The sequence below is a fragment of the Python bivittatus genome, unplaced genomic scaffold (genome assembly GCF_059951505.1).
Source record: "Python bivittatus isolate LINGU-HERP-01145 unplaced genomic scaffold, Pbiv_v1 ctg000020_np1212, whole genome shotgun sequence".
Classification (NCBI taxonomy): Eukaryota; Metazoa; Chordata; class Lepidosauria; order Squamata; family Pythonidae; genus Python; species Python bivittatus.
The window spans coordinates 79,472,456-79,495,393 of record NW_028277030.1 but is presented as its reverse complement, the minus strand read 5'-3'; the positions used below and the strand labels follow the sequence as shown (position 1 = coordinate 79,495,393).

Sequence of the window (22,938 nt, the reverse complement as noted above, 5' to 3'; positions counted from 1 at the left end):
AACAAGACACCAACAATGAAGCAACATTTCCTAATGAAGATAATCATGGCATAAAGGGTTGAGCTGATACTTACTTTCTTTAGTCCACAGTTCTGTGCAAATAGGGCTTTGAATCAGTAAGAAGGGAGTTTTTCCCCCTGCCCCTAACAAGACAAAAGATCTACCAGTGCCGTGGAAAGTGAAAAACCTGTTGTTGACAGTTCTCTGACTTGATGCCAGAAATGTAGCTGAAAAATAGGAGCACTCCAGAAGAATTTCTCAGTTGGACCATTTTAACAGTCCACATACCTGAACTGATTTCTTTTACCAGTCTCCCCTAACTAATTCAGTACCAGAAATCTATTTCTGTTACAATACTGTCCCAGTAAGATAGGGTCATAATTTTTTTTTTTTAGTGTGCCTTTTTGTAATGTATGTTGCAAATGTTCAGTTTATTTCCTAATGTTCTAGTTGAGTTTAGGGATCATCAGTGCCAACCTCTGCAGATGGTGCAGTAGGGAGACAAAGCCCTTTTATCAAAACTTGGTTCCTGTAGTTTCTGGCATTTCAGTTCAGTTTTCTGAAATAATTGGTAGTGTGAGCTGCTATTCTAAGCTTAGTGGTATGGCTAATGGATGAGGCTTTTAGAGCTAAACAGATTGGAGATGGAGAAGAGCAGCCTCTTGGCATTTAGGTGGAAAAGCAAAGACTTAAGAACATAAATGCAGTCTGCTCTATATAGCAAGACCCAGCTGTATATGCTGTCAGGTTTTCTCATATGTGACATGAAGATTATAGTGTTTTTGCATGTAATGTGGCTCAGACAGGATGCAAAATAGCACAGTTGGTAAGTTTCTTATATTAGCTGATAAGACTGATGTTACATAAAATCAGTGACACAATCCTGTTAAAAGAATAAATTTGTCTTGGTAGTTACCGCAGAGATCTTTCTAATCTTTAAACACTTCTTAATGCTAGCTGGTGTTTCTGAAGGACTTCTTCCTCCTATAGAAACCAGTCCTTATATTAAGGTTATATACAGAGGCCTCTCTTCTTAATTTGATGGAAGTAAGGGAGAAGGTTTCACTTCTTAGATATATCTATTTGATTTTCTATCACTGTGTTAATATTTTTATTTAGCAAGTTCTTTGATCTTTCAAGGCTTGACTTTTCCTGACTCACTTGTGCCATTTTGATTAACTTTTACATAGATTAATAGTCATTGTTCCCATTTTAACTTTTTCTCTCTTGGGTTTGCTTGTGTTTTATTATTTTTTTGTTGTTGTTATCACATTCCATGAAGTACAGGTACTCCTTGCTTAATGACTGCCCTGTTTAGCAACTGTTCAAAGTTACAATGGCACTGAAAAAGTAACTTTATGACTGGTCCTCGCACTTATGACCGTCGCAGCTTCTCCACAGTCACATGATTGAGATTTGGGCACTTTGTAACTGGCAGGCGTTTAAGACCATCACAGTGTCCCGCAGTCACATGATCACCATTTGCATGCTTCACAGCTGGCTTCCAACAAGCAGAGTCAGTGGAGAAGCCGGCAGTAAAATCTCAAGTAATGGTCACATGATGTCTTCCTTAACAACCATGTCGCTTAGCGATGAAGTTGCCGGTCCCAATTGTGGTTATTAAGTAAGAACTACTTGTAGATGTACAAGGCATAAGGAATAGCCTTGAAGGACAGGAAGAAGAGCCGCTACTAAGGCAACAATCAGACAAACATGGCTCAAGTCCATCCCAAGAAACTAATTTGAGAACATGTATTAGACAAGCCCCTCCCTAGTCACAGGTAGATAAAGTGAGGGAGGGGGGAAAGCACATTTTGACTTGAAAGATTCTATCGCTATAGATGTTCCAATAAAAATAATTTTAGACATATATGGTGTTGGTTTCTTAGTCTGGTCTTATAGGGCTAACAGTAACTGAGATTTGTAGATGTGGTCTACAAGATCAGGAAAGCTAAAACTCAGAGTGAACTGAGGTTGCAAAGAATGCTGAAGAACAACAAATATGTTCAGTCTAACAGGAAGTTAAAAATACCAGTATCCCAGATGCTTAATGAAGATGGCAAAAAATGCTAACAGGGAAAACGGAAAACTACTCAGTTCTTTATTTGGTTCATCTGCAACAAGAAAGTATGTTCCACTTGGCTGTGGTGGAGAATAGGATGAATGGGCAGGACTGAAGCTTGATATTGCCTGGCTTCTTTTCTTCTAACTTTTGAACAAGTTCGGATCACTAGGATGACATGAATTGTATTCTATGGGGGGGAAAAAACAATTTGCTGGTGGTGTGTTTGTACGTTTACCCATAATATTTGAGTAATCCTGGAGAATGACTAATATGCCTGATGACTGGAGGAGAGACAATGTGCCTATCTTCCAAAAGGTGAAAAGGAGGATCTGGGAAAGTGTAGAGCAATTTGACCAGTCAGTTTGTGGAATGTTTCTAAAGCAGTTTCTAAAGCAGTCAGTCTTTAAGCGTCTTTAAAACAATGTGGTAATTACCGAAGATTAATATGGATTTATCAAGAATAAATCTTGCCAGATTAACTTTATCTAATTTTTTATTAGTAATTTCCTTTGTAGTTTGTAAGAATGCTAGATATCTTGATTTTAGTAATGCATTTAACTAATTACTCTAGGACAGTAACTCAGGAGATATCTGGCAGTTTATGAAAAAGATCTTGAATTAATCATTGATTGCTGAATTATCACCATTATGATGTGGCTACAAAAAAAGGCAAATTCAAATTTTGGGAGCCGCAATGAAAACATTGTTTCTAAATCACAGTAAGTAATAGTTCCAATTTATTCTGTTAGTCAAGCCTCACCTTTGAGTATTCAAAACATTTTATCACATCTACCTGTCAGGTTTAGCCCAAAGAACTCCAAGAGACAATGCAAAATCAGTTCAGCTATGTTAATTAGCTACAACCTCTAGCAAGGATCTTCCCAGACTGAAACCCCAGCTCCTAAGTCAGCCAGCCACAACACTCTGAATTCCTCAGGGAGGTGCCAGCCTCATCCTCTTGTAGTTCCCACGCTCCTGCGGCGAGCTAAGAAAATGCTTATCTCCCTGAGCCTGGCCTTCATAATTCCATTCCATCACACTACCCTTGTAAAATGTCAAGTGGCTTCCCATTATAAAGCCAACACGATCACCATCAATAACAAAACGGATCAACACAGCCTCAGAAAGAGTGAAGCAGCAGTGATAGACAAAACCTAATGCCAATCATTAGCTTTAGGAAGAGAAAAGAATATTCATAGACAAACTTGGCCACCCCAGAAAGCCTTCTGTAAGAAGGCTGGGCAGGTGATGCTGTTGCAATGCTGTCCAAGTGCCTGGAGGCTATAAGGGTCTGGATGGGGATGAACTGACTAACTTAACTCTTCATTTGGGTCTTTGGGCCCCCCCTGGGTCTGGTGATTTGTCATCTTTGATTTTGGATGGGGTTGTACTCTTCCAGACCGAGTTGGTGCACAATTTGGGGGTCCTTCTGGACTCAAGGCTCCTGCTTGATGAGCAAGTGGCAGCCGTGGCTAGGGAGACCTTTGCACAGATCTGTCTTGTGAGCCAGTTGCACCCTTTCCTGGACTGGGAGGCCTTGCTCACAGTCCCTCACACCTTAGTCACTTCCCAGTTGGATTATTGCAATGCACTTTACATGGGGTTGCCCTTGAAGACCACTCAGAAAGTACAACTAGTCCAGAATGCAGCAGAGTGCACAGTGTTGGGTGCTCATAAGTTCAACCATGTTACACCTTTATTGCGTGAGCTGCACTGGCTTCCGGTTTCTTTGCAGCTGCAATTCAAGGAGCTGGTTAACATCTTTAAAGCCCTACATGGCATGGGACCTGGTTATTTGTGGGACTGCCTCTCCCTAAGAATATCTGCCTGTCCCACCAAGTTGGATAGGGTAGGCACACTCCAGGTCCCTTCCCTGTCTTGTCACCTAGTGGGACTTCGGAAGCATGCCTTTTCTGTGGCTGCCCTGCCTTGTGGAACATCCTCCCCCCAGCAATTTGACAGGCCCCCACCCTTTTAGCTTTTCAGAAGGCCGATAAGACCTGGATTTTTACTGAGGCACTGGGATAGGATTGTATAAATAGTATATGGAAGGAGGGCAACTGGAGCCTGTTATGGGGCATCCTAAGGGGACGATTAAGGTGCAGGGTTTTTGTTTTATTGTCTTACTGTTTTTATTATTGGTTTTATTGTTGTTGTGAACCACCCAGAGTTGTTTAAGATGGGCAGCCTTATAAATCTTTTAAATAAATAAATAAATAAAATTAGGTTTTTTATAAAAATCAATTTGTTTGTTTGTTTATTGTTTCCATGGAGATCATTCCATAATCCCAATGCTATGCTGGGAAGGCCTTACTCTTGCTAGACAACTGACAGACTTTAAGCAGCAAGAATGCATGCCAGAAATATTGAACCAAGCTTGTGATTTAGGCAAGAGCCAGCATATTGAATTGACTTTAGAAACAAAATATTGCAGATCCCATAAAATTGGATTAATCTGCTCAGAACATCCAGCAAACTGGTGGTGCTGACTCAGCAGCAGTTTAAACTTCTAGATGTTTTTCGAAGATAGGTCAATCTAGTAATTCAGCAGTAATCTATTTTGGTGTTTCACTAAGGTTTGCTCATACTAATACTTATAATATACATGCTTGCAGTCTGTGTGCCACTTAGCAGCTAGACTGACTTATAAAGTTAGGGCAGAAAGTTACAAAGATAAGAATGGCTTATATATTAACATCCGTATATGGATATACTAATACGTGTCCTTTATAGGCCATTGAACTATAGCATTATTGATGCTACATCTGCATGTTAAGCTACATTTGCATGTTGTATAGAGACTACAATAATTTGTCTATGCTAAAACAGAAAGTATGCTAAAATTTAGCCCTTCCTGGACTGTGAATTCCCTTTGCTTTATTATGAGCATTTGTAAATAAAAAAATAGAGCAATCATGATGATTTATAGAATGGATTAAAACATTTTCTTCACTTGCTTTTAAATATTTTTATTTTTCTATAATACAGTCTGAGGTAGGTCCTCTTGAATATGTTTCTAAATGCAGCAGGAATATATGAACAAATCTGTTTGGGGAATTTATTGAAATACTGTGTTTGAGTATAATAATGAGTCCAAAGCATAGAAATATAATGGCAATAAAATTGTATTTGCTTTCTTTACTTTAAGCCTGTTTTACTTATATGAGGACTGTTAGCATCAGTAAAATTTAGACCTGCCAGTAGTTGTTATAACGATAAGCATGATTTTGTTACTGATAATCATGGAAACCTTTGTAAACTATTGGGTATTTTAGCTAACCGGCTGCTCTAAAGAACACTTTTGTTTGGCTGTGTTAATGCTTGAACTCACTTACAAAAACATTTTTCTTCCACAGAGACTGACAGCTAGTACAGCATCCAGGCAACGAAGCAGGCTTTCCATAATGTCTCAGCACCTGTGCAGTGTTCACAAATGTTTCACAATTCCAGGTGGAGCTTTTGTTCCCAAGCCAGAGGTCAGTCTGTTCATTCTTTTTACATTAAAATTGGTGGTTGAAGCTTCATTCAGCTATTTACAAAGCCAGCAGCATGAAAAATCAGACATATTCTAATTTCACTGAGTATTCAAGAAGGTTCTTGGATTAGCTCCAGAAATACTGCAAAGTAAATTTAGTAATAAGAAGACATTTATAATTGGTGGGATATATGTTTGGAGAAGATGACAGAGAGATTTGAAGACAATGTTCCAGAGAAAGGTAAACCAATATAAAAGAAAGATTAATAAGTGAGAAAATGTTCAGATAAGCCTCAAGTACCCCAAAGATGTGTCCAAATATTTAAGAGGTTTTGAACAGAGGGAAGTCCTGTAGGGCTACCCCAAAGGAGCATCAAATCCTAAATTATTTGTACGATCTGGAGGAAATTGCACATTCGTGGCAATAATAAGGGTTGTCATTACCACTGGGAAATTGCTATTTTGGCTTTGTGTGTCAGTTCGTGGAGACAAGATTTCCTTAGAGATGGCTGCCTCCTGATTTTGAGAATAACAACTCAAGTAAAATGTTATTTTGAAAATAAATGTTTTCTGAGGTTTTCCTGAACCAGTTCGAAAATCCAGTCCTATCCTATTCCTTCTATATCGAGAATAGAGTTAATAGTGGTTATTTATCTGTAATGTTAGATATTTCTCCTGCTTATTGTTGCCATATTGTGATTTAGAAATTGCTGACAATAATTGTTTTCCTATTTACATAAGCCATAATTTGTTTATACAGTGGTGTATTGAATAAGCCATAGTGTCCTGGTTCATACATACTATTATGCTATAAATAACCATTTAAAATAATTTAGTACCTAAATTTTCACCTCATGTTAAGGCAAAATGAAATAAATCACATCAATGGGAGAATCCTCCCAGAACTTGGGGCTACCCTTAATGATCATTCAGAAGCTACAACTGGTATAGAATGCAGTGGGCTAGGCAGTGATGGATGTATTCCAATACGATCAGGTGAATCCACTGCTTTGGTAGCTACATTGGTTGCTAGTCAGCTTCCAGGTACAATTCATGCTGCTGATTGTCACCACTAAGGCCCAATATAACTCAAGACCTGGTTATCTGACTCAAGACCTGGTACCCATGCAACTAGATCAAATAAGGTCAGTTCCTTCCAGGTTCTCTCTCTGGAAATTGTCATCTGATGGGACCTCAGAAGAGGGCATTTTTGGTAGTTACTCCTATTCTGTGGAACTCCCTTCTTGCAGAGATTGGGTCAGCATTGTTCTTCCTTGGTTTTAGGAAAGCTGTGAAGACTTACCTGTTCCTCCTTGCACATAGACGGGTGTGCTTATGACTGAAGGTGGATTTACAGGCACATGACTTTTTGTATCCTAATTTTTTTTTTACTTGGTTATTTTTTCTGTGTCTGTCTGTCTGTCTGTCTGACTTTGGGGTCCTTGGAGAGATATTATTTTATGTTGAGATTGTTAGCCTCCTAAACCGTTTGGGAATGAGTGGCATACAAATAAATAACCTTGAAAGTGGCAAGTACTTGGTAGTTTTCATATACTTTTGAAATTAAATTGGGCAAATATTAGGATTGCCAATTTCCTTGGCAACAATATGGAAATGGCCTGTCATTGTCTTATTTCAGGATGTTTCCTCAACCTAGTCTAACTAATAGCCCTGGATTTCTCAGATGGTTCCCAATCCAAATATCAACAAGGTTTGGACCTACTTAGATTTTTAGATCAGCCAAGATTGCCTAGGTACTGCAGTCTTATTGCTCAGCGGAGGGTCAGCATAGTAACTGGTATTGAGTTGTGTGGTAAGAAGGCCAAAGTTAGATTCATTCTTAGACAATAAACTGTATGTGGGACCTTGGACAAATGTTCATGTTTCAGCATAGCTTGTGTCACAGGATTGTGAAACGAGAATTAATGGTTGCATCATTTGATATTAAAGGAGATTTCCTGATTAGAAGACGACTCGGGAGCTATTTTCAGAGTAACTATTGTCCTTTCTCTGTCCTTGATGTACCTGTGTTAGTAGACCTTTGTATAACCATTAGAAAACAAAACTTAAGGATTCTGGGACCTACCAATATCTTGACAGTGTCATTTAGCATTGGTCACATTGACTAGTCTTATGAGAACTTCAACAACATCTAGAGGGTCATAGGTTCCTCATCCTATATTAGAATGTCTCCTATAAGAAACACCCTGGCTTGCAAGTGTTCCAGGCCAGTGATTGATTGTTGTATGCGTTAACTTTCATCTATAAGAGGAAAGGGAATAAACTAGGCCTAGAATTAATTGTCTTGGTTTATTGATTGATGCTCTTCATTTGTGCTGGCAACAGGATATCAACTTTTCTGAATTGGTTTTCTTTAGGAAATTAACAATAATGGTGCCAAACAAATGTCATATAATGAATTTGCTATATGAATTTGTACTATTACCTGCTCTGTGTGTGATGGTGCTCATTTCTTTTTTTCCTGTTTTTTCTGTTTTTTATTGCTCTTTCCATGTTAAATTGGTGGTGGTGATATACGTCTGCAGGGAGGGTACTCTGTTTTCTTAAGAACTGTTTTCTGTTTCTCTGCAAGCGGTACTTCTTTTGCTCTTACATTGCTGGGTGTCTTCTTTCTCTTAATTTGTCTGACAGAATACTTGTACTTTCTTGTCAGAGAATTAGATTGTATGGTGATATGCCAATGCAAGCTTGCCAGCTGTGTTAAAAATATTTGAACTGGGTCCTTAACTTAATGCAACACCTTAAAGTTTTTCAAATTTTATTAATGGTATTTCCAGAAATAAAATAGCTGGCACACAAAATATTACTAGATTACTAACATATATTTGTTAAGATGCTAGCTCTGAATTCGTATTTCCCCAAATGCAGTGTCTTCATTTTTGAGCTATTTACACTTGTCTTCATAAGAAATTGATGTTCTGTACAGAAGAAGATCGTCATATTGTGCTGTAGCAGGAGTACACAGCCGTTCAGAATCAAGGTAGCTTCTCATGGGTACTTTTACATAATAGCTACCATGGGGCCTTCCTTTTTTTGAAACAGCTACCATAGTGGGACTGGTTGATCACAAAACACTAATTTCCAAGATGATATACTGGCGAAGTTGCTTCCAGGTTGCCCATCTCTTTTAGCCCCCAGAATGTCCTCTACCAGTCTATCCCAACCTATTTGGGTTTCATCTCATATCATGAAAATAATAACATCTTGACATTAATTGTTGAATTGCAGTGCTGCTATAATCCTGCTATAAAGCTTCTCCTGGTTTAGGGCTGCTTCTCTTCAAAGTTGTTTTTTTGTTTTTTTATTTTTTAATATACTTAAGGCTACTTCTGCATGTGTCTCAGTATTGGGACAAACAGATGTTTGTGATAAAAATAAATCAGCATTTACTTATCTAAAAATGTCCCTTTAGGGAAAAAGATTATATATTTTAATAAACTATAATAATGTTGTTTGCCAACTGAAGTGCTACAGTAGCACTATTTATTTATATATATATATATATAAATGAATGAATGAATGAATGAATGAATGAATGAATGAATGAATATGAATTTTTTACACTTTCTCAAAATAATCAGAACCCTTTTGCAGATTTCACAGATAGGTAGTCAGCACAGTAAAATTCACTGTGGCTCCCTAGCAACACTGAGAGATTTACAGGAGATAATGTGTAGCCCCCATAGCTGGTAGTAATTAATAATCTTATCCTCCCTGCATTTGATGAGACCTTTTAAAAACCGCCTGCCCACTACAGTCTTCTGTTAGTAACTTTTAAAGTTTAACAGTGTGTTTGTATCTGTCCTGAATCTCTCGCCCCAGCCCTCTTTCCCCGTTCTTCAGCTTCACTAGATAAACCATGATTCTGAGAAATGACATGATGATTTATGGATTTGAAGATTAAGAAAGTTGGGGATTAAATGAGCAGCTGAAGGGACTTGTATAACATCTAAGAGGGAGGAGGGATCATAAGATTGTAATCATCTGTTGAAAAGAAGGTTGGAAGTCACTTACAAATGTATTAACTTTAATTTCTTTTTTATTTTTTTCCCTTTCTTGTTTCTTCTTTTCTTTTTTCTTTTCTTTTTGATTTCTCTTTTATTCTATGGGAAACATTCTTAATAAATTTAATTTAAAAAAACATAAGCCATGATTCTGGTTTATGATAGGAGAAAAATTACCTCTTTCCATTTTTCTCACATCATGCGTAATTTTAGAAGCCTCTAAATATCCTTTTCTTTTTCTAAATTTAACATTTGAAAACACTGTAATCCTTATATAGGAAATAAGAGACTAATCTTTTGGTGAAATTATTTCATGTTGCTGACACTAGAAAATATGAGTTATGGAAATCCATAGATTGCTCAAATTATATTTCAAGCTCTTGATCCAAACTTTGTTCTTTGTATTGTCATATATCAATGTGTTCAAATTTTATCTCTCCTCTCGAATGGAAATGAGTGGTTACCTTTTGACTGATCATCATTTTGGCAGATGTAAAAAAGAAAAAGATTTAGAGAAGCAGGATTAATCAAGAGTCTCATGCTGGCAAAATAATTATAAAACAATTTGCTATCACCTGCAAGATCTCTGAGTGGCAGATAGCCAAAATCTTTGGAACCTGATTGAAGACTGCCTTGTAAATAGTTTGCACAAAATATAGGTAAAAGCTAGATGACATACAGCTTTAAATCATGCTGAAGTACTTACTAGTCACTGACAACTGAAGCAGTTCACTTAATTATGTTAATTTAAGACATGTAGAAATCAAGCTTGAAAGAAGAGAGTTTAAAAAATGTACTGTAAATATAAATAGGTATGCCTTGTAGTCCTGATGTGTTTGGCCTTAAAATAATTATACTGGCAAAATATTAAGTAGACATTTTTGGAAGAAAGCAGAATGGGTCCAGGTGATCATGGGGCATGAGATCACTGGAGTCTGGGGACAGCTAATCCTCAGGAACATTAGGATAACTGTTATTCTTTCAAAGAAACCTGGAGAGATACCATTTACTGTAGTAGTTGAAAACTGACATTGAAAAATACAGCTAACATTTAAAAACGCAACACAGGGTTCCACATCAGTTTAGCTGGTGCCACTGTTAAAATAAGACACTTGGTGATACTGAACGTAGCATGCGACAGATACGAGCTAACTGTAACTCTTTTATATTATATTTATACACCCCATACTGACAATATAATCCAATTGCGAAACAGTATCAGTAATAAATGGTTGGTTAGTGATTTTAAATTCTTACCGTCTTTTTCCTTTTTTTTAATAGATAAAGAAATACCTCGCCCAATGTAATTACAAGGCTTGCATCAACAGCCTTGTTATAAAAGCAAGACTACCATAAACAACCTTGACAAACCGGTCCATCACTCTATTTACACGTAGTCCTTCAGGCTGTAGCCTGGGTCCGCTTGCCGGGCAGCTAGGCTCAGGTCCTGCTGCTGGTTAGGATAAATCCACGCTCCCTGCCGTTTCTTAAAACAGGAAGTGCCAAAGATGGCACCTGCAGCAAGCAGGAGTCCAGCCGAAATAAATCCAATGTAAACCGCTCCTCCTGGCTCATGCTTACCGCTTTCTGGGATAGTTGGGTCCAGAAATTTTGAAATAATCTCTCTTGTGTACCAGGCTGTTGGTATCAAGCCAGATATTCCTGCCAAAATAAAGAAGATTCCTCCGGCAACTGACGTGTGGTTTTTGGTGTCTCTGTCCCCTCCCAGGAGGGTACACTTCATCCCCACTGTAGTGATGCAGATCCCCAAAATGGAGAGAATGCAGGACAAAATCATGGTGGTCCTTGCTGCCTGGATGTAAACAGGCAGAGAGAGGATTGAATATTTCAACGTGCAGCTGAACATCCCAGTACTGTACCATGTGCAGTCCATCCAGAGCCCTTGCATCTGAGTGATGGCTGTTATTATGTTTGAGCCCGTGTCTGCATTCACCTTCCAGTTGGGCAACAGGGTGGCTGCGATCGCACCAAAAACCCCAAACAAGGCTAGGATGAAAGCAAAAAACTGCAGAGCAGCTGATACCATGATGAGGTTTGCCGTCACCTTTTGTCTGCTTGTTTCTTTCCTGTTTTTCTGTCTGACGGCTCCCTAGCCAAGGCTGTAGTTGTCTGTATATGATAGGAGGAGGGGGGAGAGTGGCAGGGGCAAAGGCAGAAGTGAGCAAAGAAGAGTGCTTGCATATGAAATAACCGCTAACTGAATGAATTGCTAAACGTGACCCTGCAGCAGATGAGAAGGCTACAAAAGGACTGAGCAGATGAACACAGGGCACTTGGAGAGGAATGATTATAAATGAGTAGTGTGTGAGAGCAACTGAGCACAAGGAGCTGCTGATAATAAGCCACAGTGGCAGAAACTGTAAATGAAATGGTAAGATGCAAAATTGAGATACGTTCCATACCAAAAATCAAGGATCGGCTTGTGCCCTTATTAGCCAGCTTAGAAGCTTCCAATCCATTTGGTAATATGAGGTAGTTTTTAAAAAATGTAATTCTAGTCATATAAGCAGTATAGGACTTGAATTTCCAAGTGATTTGAATAGAAACTTACATCAATATAACTTCTCAATTTTTTTAAGGAATATTCAGGCTGGAGTTAATACAGTCTTTTCCTACTTCCATTATTTTAATTTAGTAAGTAACTATGCATTTACAGAGGCCTTTATTCTATTATTGCTGTTTTCAGAAGAACAGAGATCAAGCTATTTTTGTAGATGTCCAAGATTTAAAACTCGTGTTCCTATAACTTTAAAATCAATTCATCTTCTAATTTGCTTCATATTAAACACTTCTAGTAAAGAGAAGTTTATCTTAAAGACAAGGGAAATAGTTCCTGAAAACTTAGGACACAGTCCATCCAAAGTAGAATTAAACTGTTGCTAATACTAAGCAGAATAGCCAATCATATCTATAACTTCCTAGTTATATATTTGAGATTTAAATGTGCTCAGTTGGCTCATGATGTCAGGCACTTCTGCAAAAATGGTGATCTCCTTAAATTCTTAGTCAACTCAGTACTGGACAAAAATTGATATTTATTTATGTACTATATCTTTACACTGCAATCCTCCATACATATTCATGGCAATGTACAGTAAGACGAAAATGAAACATAATTTCAAACAAACGCAACCCCTGTCATATTAAAGCCAATATTCCACTTAATGTTTACTTTAACATATACAATATTAGGTATCCAATGACAGATTTTAATTAAACACTCTTATGAACAGCTTTGTTTCTTAAAGCTTTCTAAACATTTCCCATTAAATAAAAATTAAAAACAGTTCTACTTTCAGTTTTATTCCAATTTGGATATTGTGGGCTTTGAAGAGTGAAAATGGGGGTTCTAGTAATGGAAGGGGAATAATAATAATTTTTTAGTCAATGTTAAGATAGTATATTCTGTCATTCCTGTATTATTTATTATTTCATATTAAACTTACCAATTAAATTAGCTTCACTGTTTTCCAAGCCATAATATTGTAGGTAGTTACTGGCTTTGTTTACTTGGTGTCAGTGACTTATACTGAATGAGAACATTGTGCATTAACAATATGGTTAAAATTGCTTCTGCAAGACAGTAAATTTGATATGTTTTGTTGGGAATTCCTTTGTTTTAAATTCTTGCATCCCTTGTGTCTTATTTTCTGCCACAATGTGATAGATCCAGCTTCATCTGCTCATCAGCTGTGATAGGGAGAAAAGTCAGCCCTGAATGATACCATTTAACTCATGGTTTGCTGTTGGTGCTTAAGAGCACTCTGGAGTGTTAGTATCTGCAGCTTTAAAAATTAAATCCAGCATGATCCCAGAATAACAGAGTAGGGTTTTTTTTCCATTAAATGCCAGCAGCACACAAATGTACAAAAATACTGAAATTCCATGTTTTAACAATATTTAGATGCCATAAAATGCAGATGTCTAATAATAAATTTTTGTACTTACTGATAAAGGAAAGGTTTAAGATGCTTCCTTGGCAGCAGCAGTTGTAAAAACACAACTTATACTGAGTGTAAATGTCTCTGTTCCTCATGGAAAATTGCATTAGCTACTTTATTAACCAGAAATAGGTCTATGGTGCTCCTTATGCAGCAGTGCTGCATTCCTCGTCTTAGTACCATCTACCAGAGTATAAAGAGCTACTTTGTTTAATGAATTTGCATTGGAGAAAATACGTTGCTTAACAAAAGCAAAGAGATTATAGAGAAAATGCACATAAACCCTTAGTTCTAAACACACAATGATTTCCAGATCCCAAGCTGAATAATTGGCTTGGAGATCAGAACAAATATTTTAAATGGAAAAAAAAATTATACGTCCCAGTTCTGTTTTTAGAAACTGTTTTCACTACTGTATAGGAAAAAGTAACTTTATAGAATGAGCTTCACCATAACTGAAAGGCAGAATTAAAGGGTTTTATATTGCCAATCAGCCCTCAGAATCCCTGGCTTCCACCGCAAGGTTCTAGTTCCTATAAGTAATCATTGTGAGAAATATACATAAAGTAATAAATATGTATGGCTGAGTTTCACATACCTGCTGCTGGTAGCTTGCAACCTTTTCTGGTTCTTTCTGTAGAGTAGTTATTTGCCTTACTCTAAAGGTTGTTTAAGGGGGAAAAGCAGTGCTTGCAGCTTATGTGATAAATACAGAGCATAGCCGAAAAGGTTCTGACAAGTCAACAAGAAAAAGCTATAAAGCAAAGAAATGTCAAGGGAAACCTGCTGATTATGCAATGTGATAAATAGGAGCTTCCCTTATTGTCTGGACTCTTCTGTCTGGAAAAAGGAAATCGCTGATTTGTAACACAGGGAAGATAGAAAATCAGGTGCTCTCCAGATGTTTTCGATTATAAGTGTCATCAGCCCAACTAAAATGACCAGGGCTTGAGGATGCTGAGCTATTGTTTCAAACATCTGGTGGGCACATGATTATTTCCCCTTCTAACAAGTGAGCATTGACAGCAACATAGTTACTACTATGTGTCAGCCCTCCCAGGTAAACCAGACAGGAAACATGACCAGATGAGCTACTTCTATTTTATTGTTAGACTACATTAACAGAATCTTGCAAGTCTAAAAGTACAAATCTCCCACCATCCCTATTTACTGCCTGATCAGTTAGGGCAGGTCCTTTCTAAGTTTCTTCCTCTGCCTGTTACTCAGTTGCGGGCTTCTCCCCCTTTATCTGATCGTTCCCTAGACAGGATCTCTTTCCCCGTCTTCCAAGGTCATTCTCCCATCTCATCACACTGGTTTCATTAATTTTCAGGTAATGGGGATACAACATTTGCTGTTGCATAAAGTCTTCATGTTCTGTTTTTGAAAACTCTACTATGCATGATTTCTGCAGCTCCTGTTAGCCTGATTGCCAACAAATTCTTAACAAGCAAAGTTGTTGTTGATGTTGGCCTGTCTCCTTGTGGGCAGATCATGGGGCAGATCTATTACTGTATAGCAGGAGCCATAACATATTGATACTTGGGAGTACTTTTAAGCTCAAAATAACTCTTAAGAATGAATCCCTCTCCTTCTCTTAGCAAAGGTAGGAGCAGCTCATCCTTGAGGTTGTCTTTGCATTGTTAGAGCTCAGAGGTTTGATGTGACTGGTGAGGTTGGCAATTCCTGAGAGAATTGTCTGGAAGCAGATCCAACTGAACTTGATAAGACTTAACTTTGAACTGTTTTTTAATTAAAAATAATTTCATAGAATTGAAGTATTTGGTGTAAGGTTTTTATTATGGTCACTGACCAGAATTCTGCACATTAACAAACTAAATAAACAATTTCTGCTTCAAATAAAATACAAACATAAAACTGTAACTCCATCATTGAGATGATGAAGATATAATGAGGTTTATAGACAGTATAGGTAGTCCTTGTTTAGCTACCACAATTGGGAGCAGCAACTCAGTTATTAAGCAAAGCAGTTACTAAGTAAAACAGACCTGCGAAGGTCATAAATGCGAGGATTGGTCACAAAGTTACTTTTTCATCATTGTAGTAACTGAAAGGTTGCTAAACAAGGCAGTTGCTAAATGAGGACTACCTGAATAACAGAACTGTATACAGACACTATAACAACGTTTGGCACATTCACTGTCAATGATATGACAGGAATAGCCATACATAATATAAGTCAGAATTGCCTGGGTATTTCACCAAATAGGGAGTAATAAAATGGGCCATTGCATCCTTAGAGAAGGTGCAATCAAACAAAACATGGAATGTAGACTCAGTGGGTCCTTTACCATAGGAGCACAGTCTTAGCTGCTGAAAGGGCATTAATGTTAATGCTCTTCTAGGTTTGAGCATAGTTACTTGATTTAAATATTTTGCCAGCAAGAGAGCGCTTGACTATTCAAAAATACATTCCTGAGTAGGGCAGTTTGATACAACTGACCTTCCAAGTCTCTAGCATGCAGATTGAGTGTAGTTATCGCTTAGTCATATCCCATGGTGAAAATAATTTCTTTCAAGAACCAGTGGTGTTACAAGGATGTTCTTTTCCACATTGATTTATAATTATCTGTCATAATCAGAGAACATATAACTTCTGGAAGAAACAATTAAGTTTACCCAGTGGATTATAATACAGATCGGTGCACCCATCTCCACTTTAATCAGACCAGCCTTCCTCCCTGCTGCCATATTAGGTACTTAGCTTTGAGTAAATATTCATAGGATTTAACTATTTGGTTTTAACAGTACTGAGATGGCTTGCTCTTCTGACTCTGATCCCTGTCTGCCATTCACCATGTCCCTGAGGAGGAACTGTGAATGTCAGGATTTCCCAGTTCCACAAGGAACCAGGCACAGAGCCTGGTAAGAAGTTGAGAGAAAAAACTATATATGGCATTTTCTTGTTTCTGATTTCAGAGGTAGGTATCTGAAAAATGTGAGAATTGCAGCCTAAAATACAAAAATATAAATGTAGCTAACAGAATTCAAGCCAACACCAAGTAACATAACAACAATATGCAGAGGATTAAAATTCCTGGGCAAATAAGATCTTTACTTGATGCTAAAATCCCAATTTACTTGCAAGGCAACCACCCTGGGGAGACCATTCCACACTCTTGGGCTCTGTGTGCCTATAGGGAATTGTAAATTCATCTTCTACCAGCTGTAATAAGCATATTATGTAACCCAAAATCAGATTTAAAAGATGAAAAACTTTTCAGTTTCTGTTTAACTTTATTAAACATTAATATATAATGAAACTAGAAACTAATGTAAGTTTAAACAGTACTTAAAACTGAAGGTAGGAGTCTAGCGGCTTTGTTAATTGATTTATTATATTGTTCTTTCACTGTGTATTATTGTGAAACAGAGATGGCTCCTGCCCTAGGAACTTTTTTAATTTTAAGCTGTCAATCCTAAGGGAGGTGATAAATGGAGAAATTGAGGAGCAGAACTCCAGTGACTGCTTCCTTTAGCAAACCCAATGGGGAAGTGATTCAGCTCCCCCTTTTAGTCCTATGCTGTGCCCCCAAAATGTGGTTTTGAACTATGGAATGTTCCAGAGCATTTCTGGGAAGACGTGCAGGGTCTCCAGGAGAGAGACAGTAGAAAGTCCAACTGTTGAAATGGGCTTCCACTTGGAAAGATGTGTATTTCTTCAGAATAAGGACTAGGACAATGTAGAGGGATCCGTTTCATGTAAAAAGAGGGGGAAATGTAAAATGAAGTAACATAAGCTGGTAGTGTCTGTAGGAGCATATGATTTGTGAAACACTGGAGAATTTGAAGTGGTTCATAGTGAAAAACGAAGCAAAAGAGCTATCATGTTCTTTTTTATATTAAGAATATGAGTGTGTCTTTATGTGTTTATATATATTATACACACACAGAAGAAAACAAAGTACATACATACATACATATATACATACACACACATAGACACACAGTTTTGTCACTTTTTTGTCTTGTTTTTGCAGGTAGCTCAGGGCAACCTGGATAATTCTCTGTAGATAATTGCCTACAAGTTTGAATGTTGTGCTGTCCTCTTAAGTTTTTTTTTTTTAACATTTTTTTAAAAAACACTTATTACAAAATTCAGGGTTATTTATTTCTTTTAGAAGCACATTACAGCACCTAACAGAATTCATGATTTTGTTTGCATTAATTTTTAAAACAGAGTTGATAGAAGGTACAGGATTTTTCCTCAGCTAGGTGAACCTGCCTTTTGTGTGTGCAGTAAATATTTATTCTCTGTTAAAACTATTTGCAAAATAAGGTGGTAAAGCTACTATGATTATCAAAAATCTGTGTGTTGAAACAGAGCTTGTTAATATACATAACTAAAAAATAGGACATAATGTCAGTAATTTCAAAGCGTCCAATTACAAGTGAACAGTAATTTCCTATATTGGTTTCCATGGCAACATAGCAGCTTTCTAAGTGTTCTGAGAACCCAGACCCTGTAATGGAGTAAACAGTAAGATGTGTCTTGCATTTCCATAGGATGAAAATGTGCAGGTCTTATTGACGCCATAGTACTTTATTTCAGCCTATTTTTATTTCCATCTAAACGTATGTCTAATTTATTTGGGAAAGAAATCCACTAATTCCTAATTCCGCTGCCAGGAGGACTGTTTCTAACCAAGTAGAAAGAAAATTGAAAGGGATGTCCCTTTCCCAGAATACAGAGAAATTCGTCTAGTTCTAGAAGAGTTTGCCGTACAATAGGGCTACAAGAACTGGGCAACAAAAATCTAAACATTAGATGGCAGAGAAGAGATACATCAAACTATATTATCTAGAGGTTAGTTGGACTTTTGCAGCCCAGATCCAGTAGTTCTAATTTGCAAGGATCCATGACAAATGTTCGTTCATTTTTAGTAGGATTTTTATAATGTCTCTTTCTCTCTCTCATCTATTCCGATTTCCCTGAAAGCATATTTTATTTTATGTAATGAAGCTGCAGGAGGTCTGTATTGTGAACTTGGAAGCTGCAGATTGGTCAATAGAATTACATCTCCTCCTTTAATTGGGCTATCGGATTTTAAATGACTTTTTGTATACAAGTTTACATTAAATTTAAAATACTTCCTTACTGCTATATATATATTTTTTAATCACAGGTAGATGTGACTGTTGTCCATTTTACACCACTAGTGGAACCAAAGATAAAACAGCCGTTTAAGCTGGTGGAAAAAGTTGTTCAAAATATTTTTCAATTCAGAAGAAAATTCTGCCATCACAGTGTACAGTAAGAAAACTAACGAAGTATAAACTTTAAGAACTGCAGTTGGGGGGGGGGGGGCTCACACTTGCATGTGATTCCTTTAAGGAATTTTCTCATCATTTGAATGCTCTGTTTTTCTTCTCTTCATAGCTCTAAACCTTTGACACAGTAGTAATATATTTAGCTGCTCAGGTGGATTTTTAATAGTAGCACTGGCTGAATGCAGATAGCGAGGAATTACCAGCTGTGTTGTTCTGGTACTTAAAAATAGATACTGAAATGTTTCACATGTATTAAAGCAGCTGAATGCATCACAGCCATGCAAACATTCATGAGTAAATTAACTTTAAAGCAAGGCTACTGTCTACTTTGTAAATAGTCTTAGAATGGAACAGGATGCAAAGAGATTCAGGGGTTATTGACTTACTCATATTGTCTTGGTTCCTTGTCAGTGAGGGCCAAGTCCTCCCAGCAATGTATTGGTGGATAAAATCTGATAAGAAATGTGAGAAGTTGACCAACCTTTTCTGTACGTATTGAGAAGTCAGGTTAGAATCTGCAGTAAACACACAGTGAAAAACTGCATTACTAGAGACGAGAGAAAAAAATAACCGAGTGAGGTTTGTGACAAAAATAAGGTTCAGTCACTGAAGTTTCCTTCTCTGAAATAGTTGCTTCTCGGTGCCTTGTAGTCAGGATGAAATCTGTTTTTTTTTTAAATCAGAAATTTGATAAAAGGCAGGGCAGAGTAGATAGTTGGCAACATCCTCCTCTGCAGGCATAGCTTATTTCTCCGCCTCAGTCTTGCAAGAATTTAATTGAAAGTTTTGGCACAGGGGGCACCTGCTCTTTTAACACTTTTCAGCCTCTTGCTTTCTGCAGACACTATACTGTGTAACCTAGAGAAAGGCATGCAGTGTGCTTCTGTCTTCAGAGTACAATTGCATCAATGTTAGTCAGATTAGTCATAGCAGAAGCATTCTCAGAATCCAATCATTTTATCAGAACGACAAAGCATTGCAATGCAACTCCACCCCTTATATACATGACATCAGAATACACATGCAGAGGGGACAGAGCTTGAGTTGCAATGCTTGTTTTATCGTTTCCCCCAATACCACCTCCTTTACAGATGCCCGTGATTCATAGTGTGGCTGCGTAAGATATTATTTGAATTGAGAAATTTGAAGTAAAAACAATGGATGCTCCCTATTGATTACAAATACTGTTTTCTTTCAGGATTTTGTTTCCGGAAGCTGACCGCCTTGAAAAAACTAAACAGATGCTCATGGAGGCAGATGTTGATCCAACTCTATATCCATCTCAACTGTCCATGTTTCAGTTTAAAAACCTTTGTAATACCTACAGGAAAATGTGTGATGAAGATCCAGATCTTTTTGCGTATAACTACAGAGATGAACTGAAAAAGAAAAGGACAGACAACTTCAAAAGGACCAGGAAGGATTACTAGTTTCTTTCCTAGAATTAGGCAGCCACAAAATCTAACAGGTTTTTGGATTGGATTGAAATAAATTTGACTTTGAATATGTTCTTAAGTCTTAAGGCAATTTATATGTGAAATTTACAAAGGAGAATAAGGATCATTTTTCTCAAAACCCAAGTGATGCTACTTTGCTTACCTTCTTCTAAGTGCAATCATATACCAAGAGGGCCAAATGTAAAATAACTGAAAATTTCATTGAAGTGGCAAAAAAAGAAAACAAAAAAGAAAACCCCCCACAAATATGCCTACTGCAATTAGCATTTTACTGTACAAGCTTATAGAGAAAATAAAAATACCATAAGATTACAGTACAGGCTTTTATATGTACAATATATATATATATATATATATATGTATATGTATATGTATATATGTATAAAAATCAAGTATAAACAACCATTTACATTTTAGTGCAATGTACAGGAGGACTTTGTTATTCTGTGTTAAAATAATTTAATTTGACTTTAAATAAAGCAAAAACAAACATGCTCTTAAAAGCTCAATGAAAGCTAGATGGACTCTGGTCAAAAAATGAAGATCTCATCTCCCCATGTTTTCAAAATTTTAAAATGTTACCTAATATTGAAATGGGAGAGATTAGTTTACAGAATTTGGAAATTCAAGGCAGTTTAATCTAACTTTTTTGCTTCACAATAAATTAAAATAACTTAAGCCTTTACAACTACTTTTATGGAAAAACCCAGTAGTGCATTAAACTGAAGAGTAAGTAGTTTATCAAGTTGCAACAGTTGCTTCTTTAAGTAAAACCAAACCTTCCAATCAATCAGGTCAGACAGCTAGGACTTTCCATGTCTATCTCCTGTTTCATAAAAGCAGTCCTCATTAACCACTGAAGTTAAACTCTGCACACTAAATTCCCTTTCTAAAACTGAATTCAGGTCAAAGCTTGGAGAATCAGGCTGACTGTCAAGTGACTGATGCCGTTCTTGCATTGCCAGCAATGTTCCTTTGTCACGTCTTGTACTGTTCACTTTCCGTTTAATAGGGCAAAAGTGTGCACGGACTAGTTTAGGCTGTTCTTCTGCCCTCTGCCCACCTCTGTTCTCTATCTCAGGAGGATAATCCGTCTCTGCATCATCATTCCGATTCTCAGAAATCTTCAGCCGCTGGAACTGGATTTCTATGTCTTTCGTGGGGCTGCTTTTTTTTAGATGTTGCTGGAAGTTATCTTCCTCATCACTTAGAATATCAGATTCCTTTACAGGACTATTTGAAAAATCGGATGCACAGCTCTGCAAACTCTTCATGGGAGATGAGTTTTTAGATTCCAAGATACTGTCAGTAGTGTGGCAGCTGCTACTTGGTGTACTGCTGCTCAAACTACATTCATCAGAATCGAGTTCATTTCCTTTTCCCGTACTGCTGTTCCATTCATTACTGGGTGAATTCTTTAGTAACTTCAGTGATCTGGAAGAAGCTGCCAATGTAAAAATAACATCCATCAAATTTCTGTACTCCACAACTATGGTAACCATTTTAATATTATGATTGATGCAATTAAGTACTATAGGAGTGAGTGAGTGAGTGAGTCTTTAGAAAATAAACTCAGAATCTGGATAGCAGAGGGCAGGAATAGGCAATCTTTCAAGGCGAGCATATTTGGCATAGAGAACACGATTGCCTACTGATAGATGGGTATTTTGTGAGAACAAACAAGTACAGTTGCTCTTTTGCCTTCTCCCTGGCCCCCAATGATGCTCTTCACCTGTCAGGTTCAGCCGGCACTGCACGCCTAGGAACTTGCCCAGCCGCGCTTTAGTCAATTTTACCGCTCGAGCGCCAGCGCAGAAAGAGGAAATGCGAAACCGCAAGCTAATGAATGGGCCACCTGGCGCCACTTCACTAATCTGGAGCGGATGTGTTGTGTTAACGCCAGAGGGCCGCGGGCGCTATAGACAAAGGAGAGAGCCGCGGAACTGAGGAAGAGATCAGCGCGCGAGGGGATGCCCCGGCTGTGCGCGCGACAGAAGCCCCAACGAAGGCAACGACCACGCCACAGGCAACAACAATCAAAGAAACGAGAGAACTGGGCTGAACCTGCCATTCCAGTAGAAGGGGGGGATGACGGGGCAATCTGCAATCTAATTTGTAATATGTAACCTAGCAACGGGGCCCGCGGGGGGATTGAGACAACTATAAAGGAATAATGTAAATGTACCAAGCCAGTCCTGGCTTTGCTTGTGACTGCTACGTTACGCATGAGTAAACCTCTTTTGTGAACCACACGTGTCACGGGAGTTTCTCTGCCGAACGGGGCAAACCTTACATCACCAGCTTACTCTTGATTTTTTCTAGTTATGTGAGCCCTTTTCCAGAGTAGGTCCCAGATTACAACTTCCTCCATTGTTGTTATTTATGAATGCCTGTAGACTCTATAGGAGGGTCCAAGGCAAGTGTTTTGCTTTGTAGCATGATGCCAGCTTTCATTTATTGCTTTTCAATTAAAATAATGAAAAAAAAATCAAGTCCGGTTAGGTGAGAGACATATCCCGGAAAGTGCCTAGAAAGCATCCATGGGCACCATGTTGCTTCTGCCTTCTTAAAGGGCTTACTATGATTGAAAATAACTCAACTCTGGACTTTGAAGAAGAAGTTGGGCATAAAGTTTGATGGAACTGCTGAAGCAACCTAAGGT

At 37.7% G+C, this 22,938-nt stretch overlaps 3 protein-coding genes across 4 annotated transcripts in view; 1 reads left to right on the top strand and 2 right to left on the bottom strand.

Annotated features, from left to right (window-relative positions):
- TFB1M (transcription factor B1, mitochondrial) overlaps window positions 1-20,327 on the top strand; it is a 28,335-nt gene extending 8,008 nt beyond the window's left edge. Inside the window, exons 5-7 of the mRNA XM_007440671.4 lie at window positions 5,422-5,541; window positions 18,675-18,802; window positions 20,018-20,327. Coding sequence (XP_007440733.3) covers window positions 5,422-5,541; window positions 18,675-18,802; window positions 20,018-20,249 — 480 coding nt within the window. The 3' untranslated portion in view covers window positions 20,250-20,327. The remainder of the gene's footprint in view (window positions 1-5,421; window positions 5,542-18,674; window positions 18,803-20,017) is intronic.
- On the bottom strand, window positions 10,953-11,648 carry CLDN20 (claudin 20). Its single transcript, XM_088142347.1, has one exon. The coding sequence runs from the start codon at window positions 11,610-11,612 to the stop codon at window positions 10,953-10,955; it is 660 nt and encodes a 219-aa protein (XP_087998473.1). The 5' UTR covers window positions 11,613-11,648.
- The window catches only part of TIAM2 (TIAM Rac1 associated GEF 2), a 164,067-nt gene continuing 160,607 nt past the window's right edge, over window positions 19,479-22,938 (bottom strand). For both annotated transcript variants that reach the window (XM_088142292.1, XM_088142299.1), the window contains exon 27: window positions 19,479-21,720. In XM_088142292.1, the coding sequence (XP_087998418.1) occupies window positions 21,080-21,720 (641 nt within the window). In that variant the 3' untranslated portion in view covers window positions 19,479-21,079. The remainder of the gene's footprint in view (window positions 21,721-22,938) is intronic.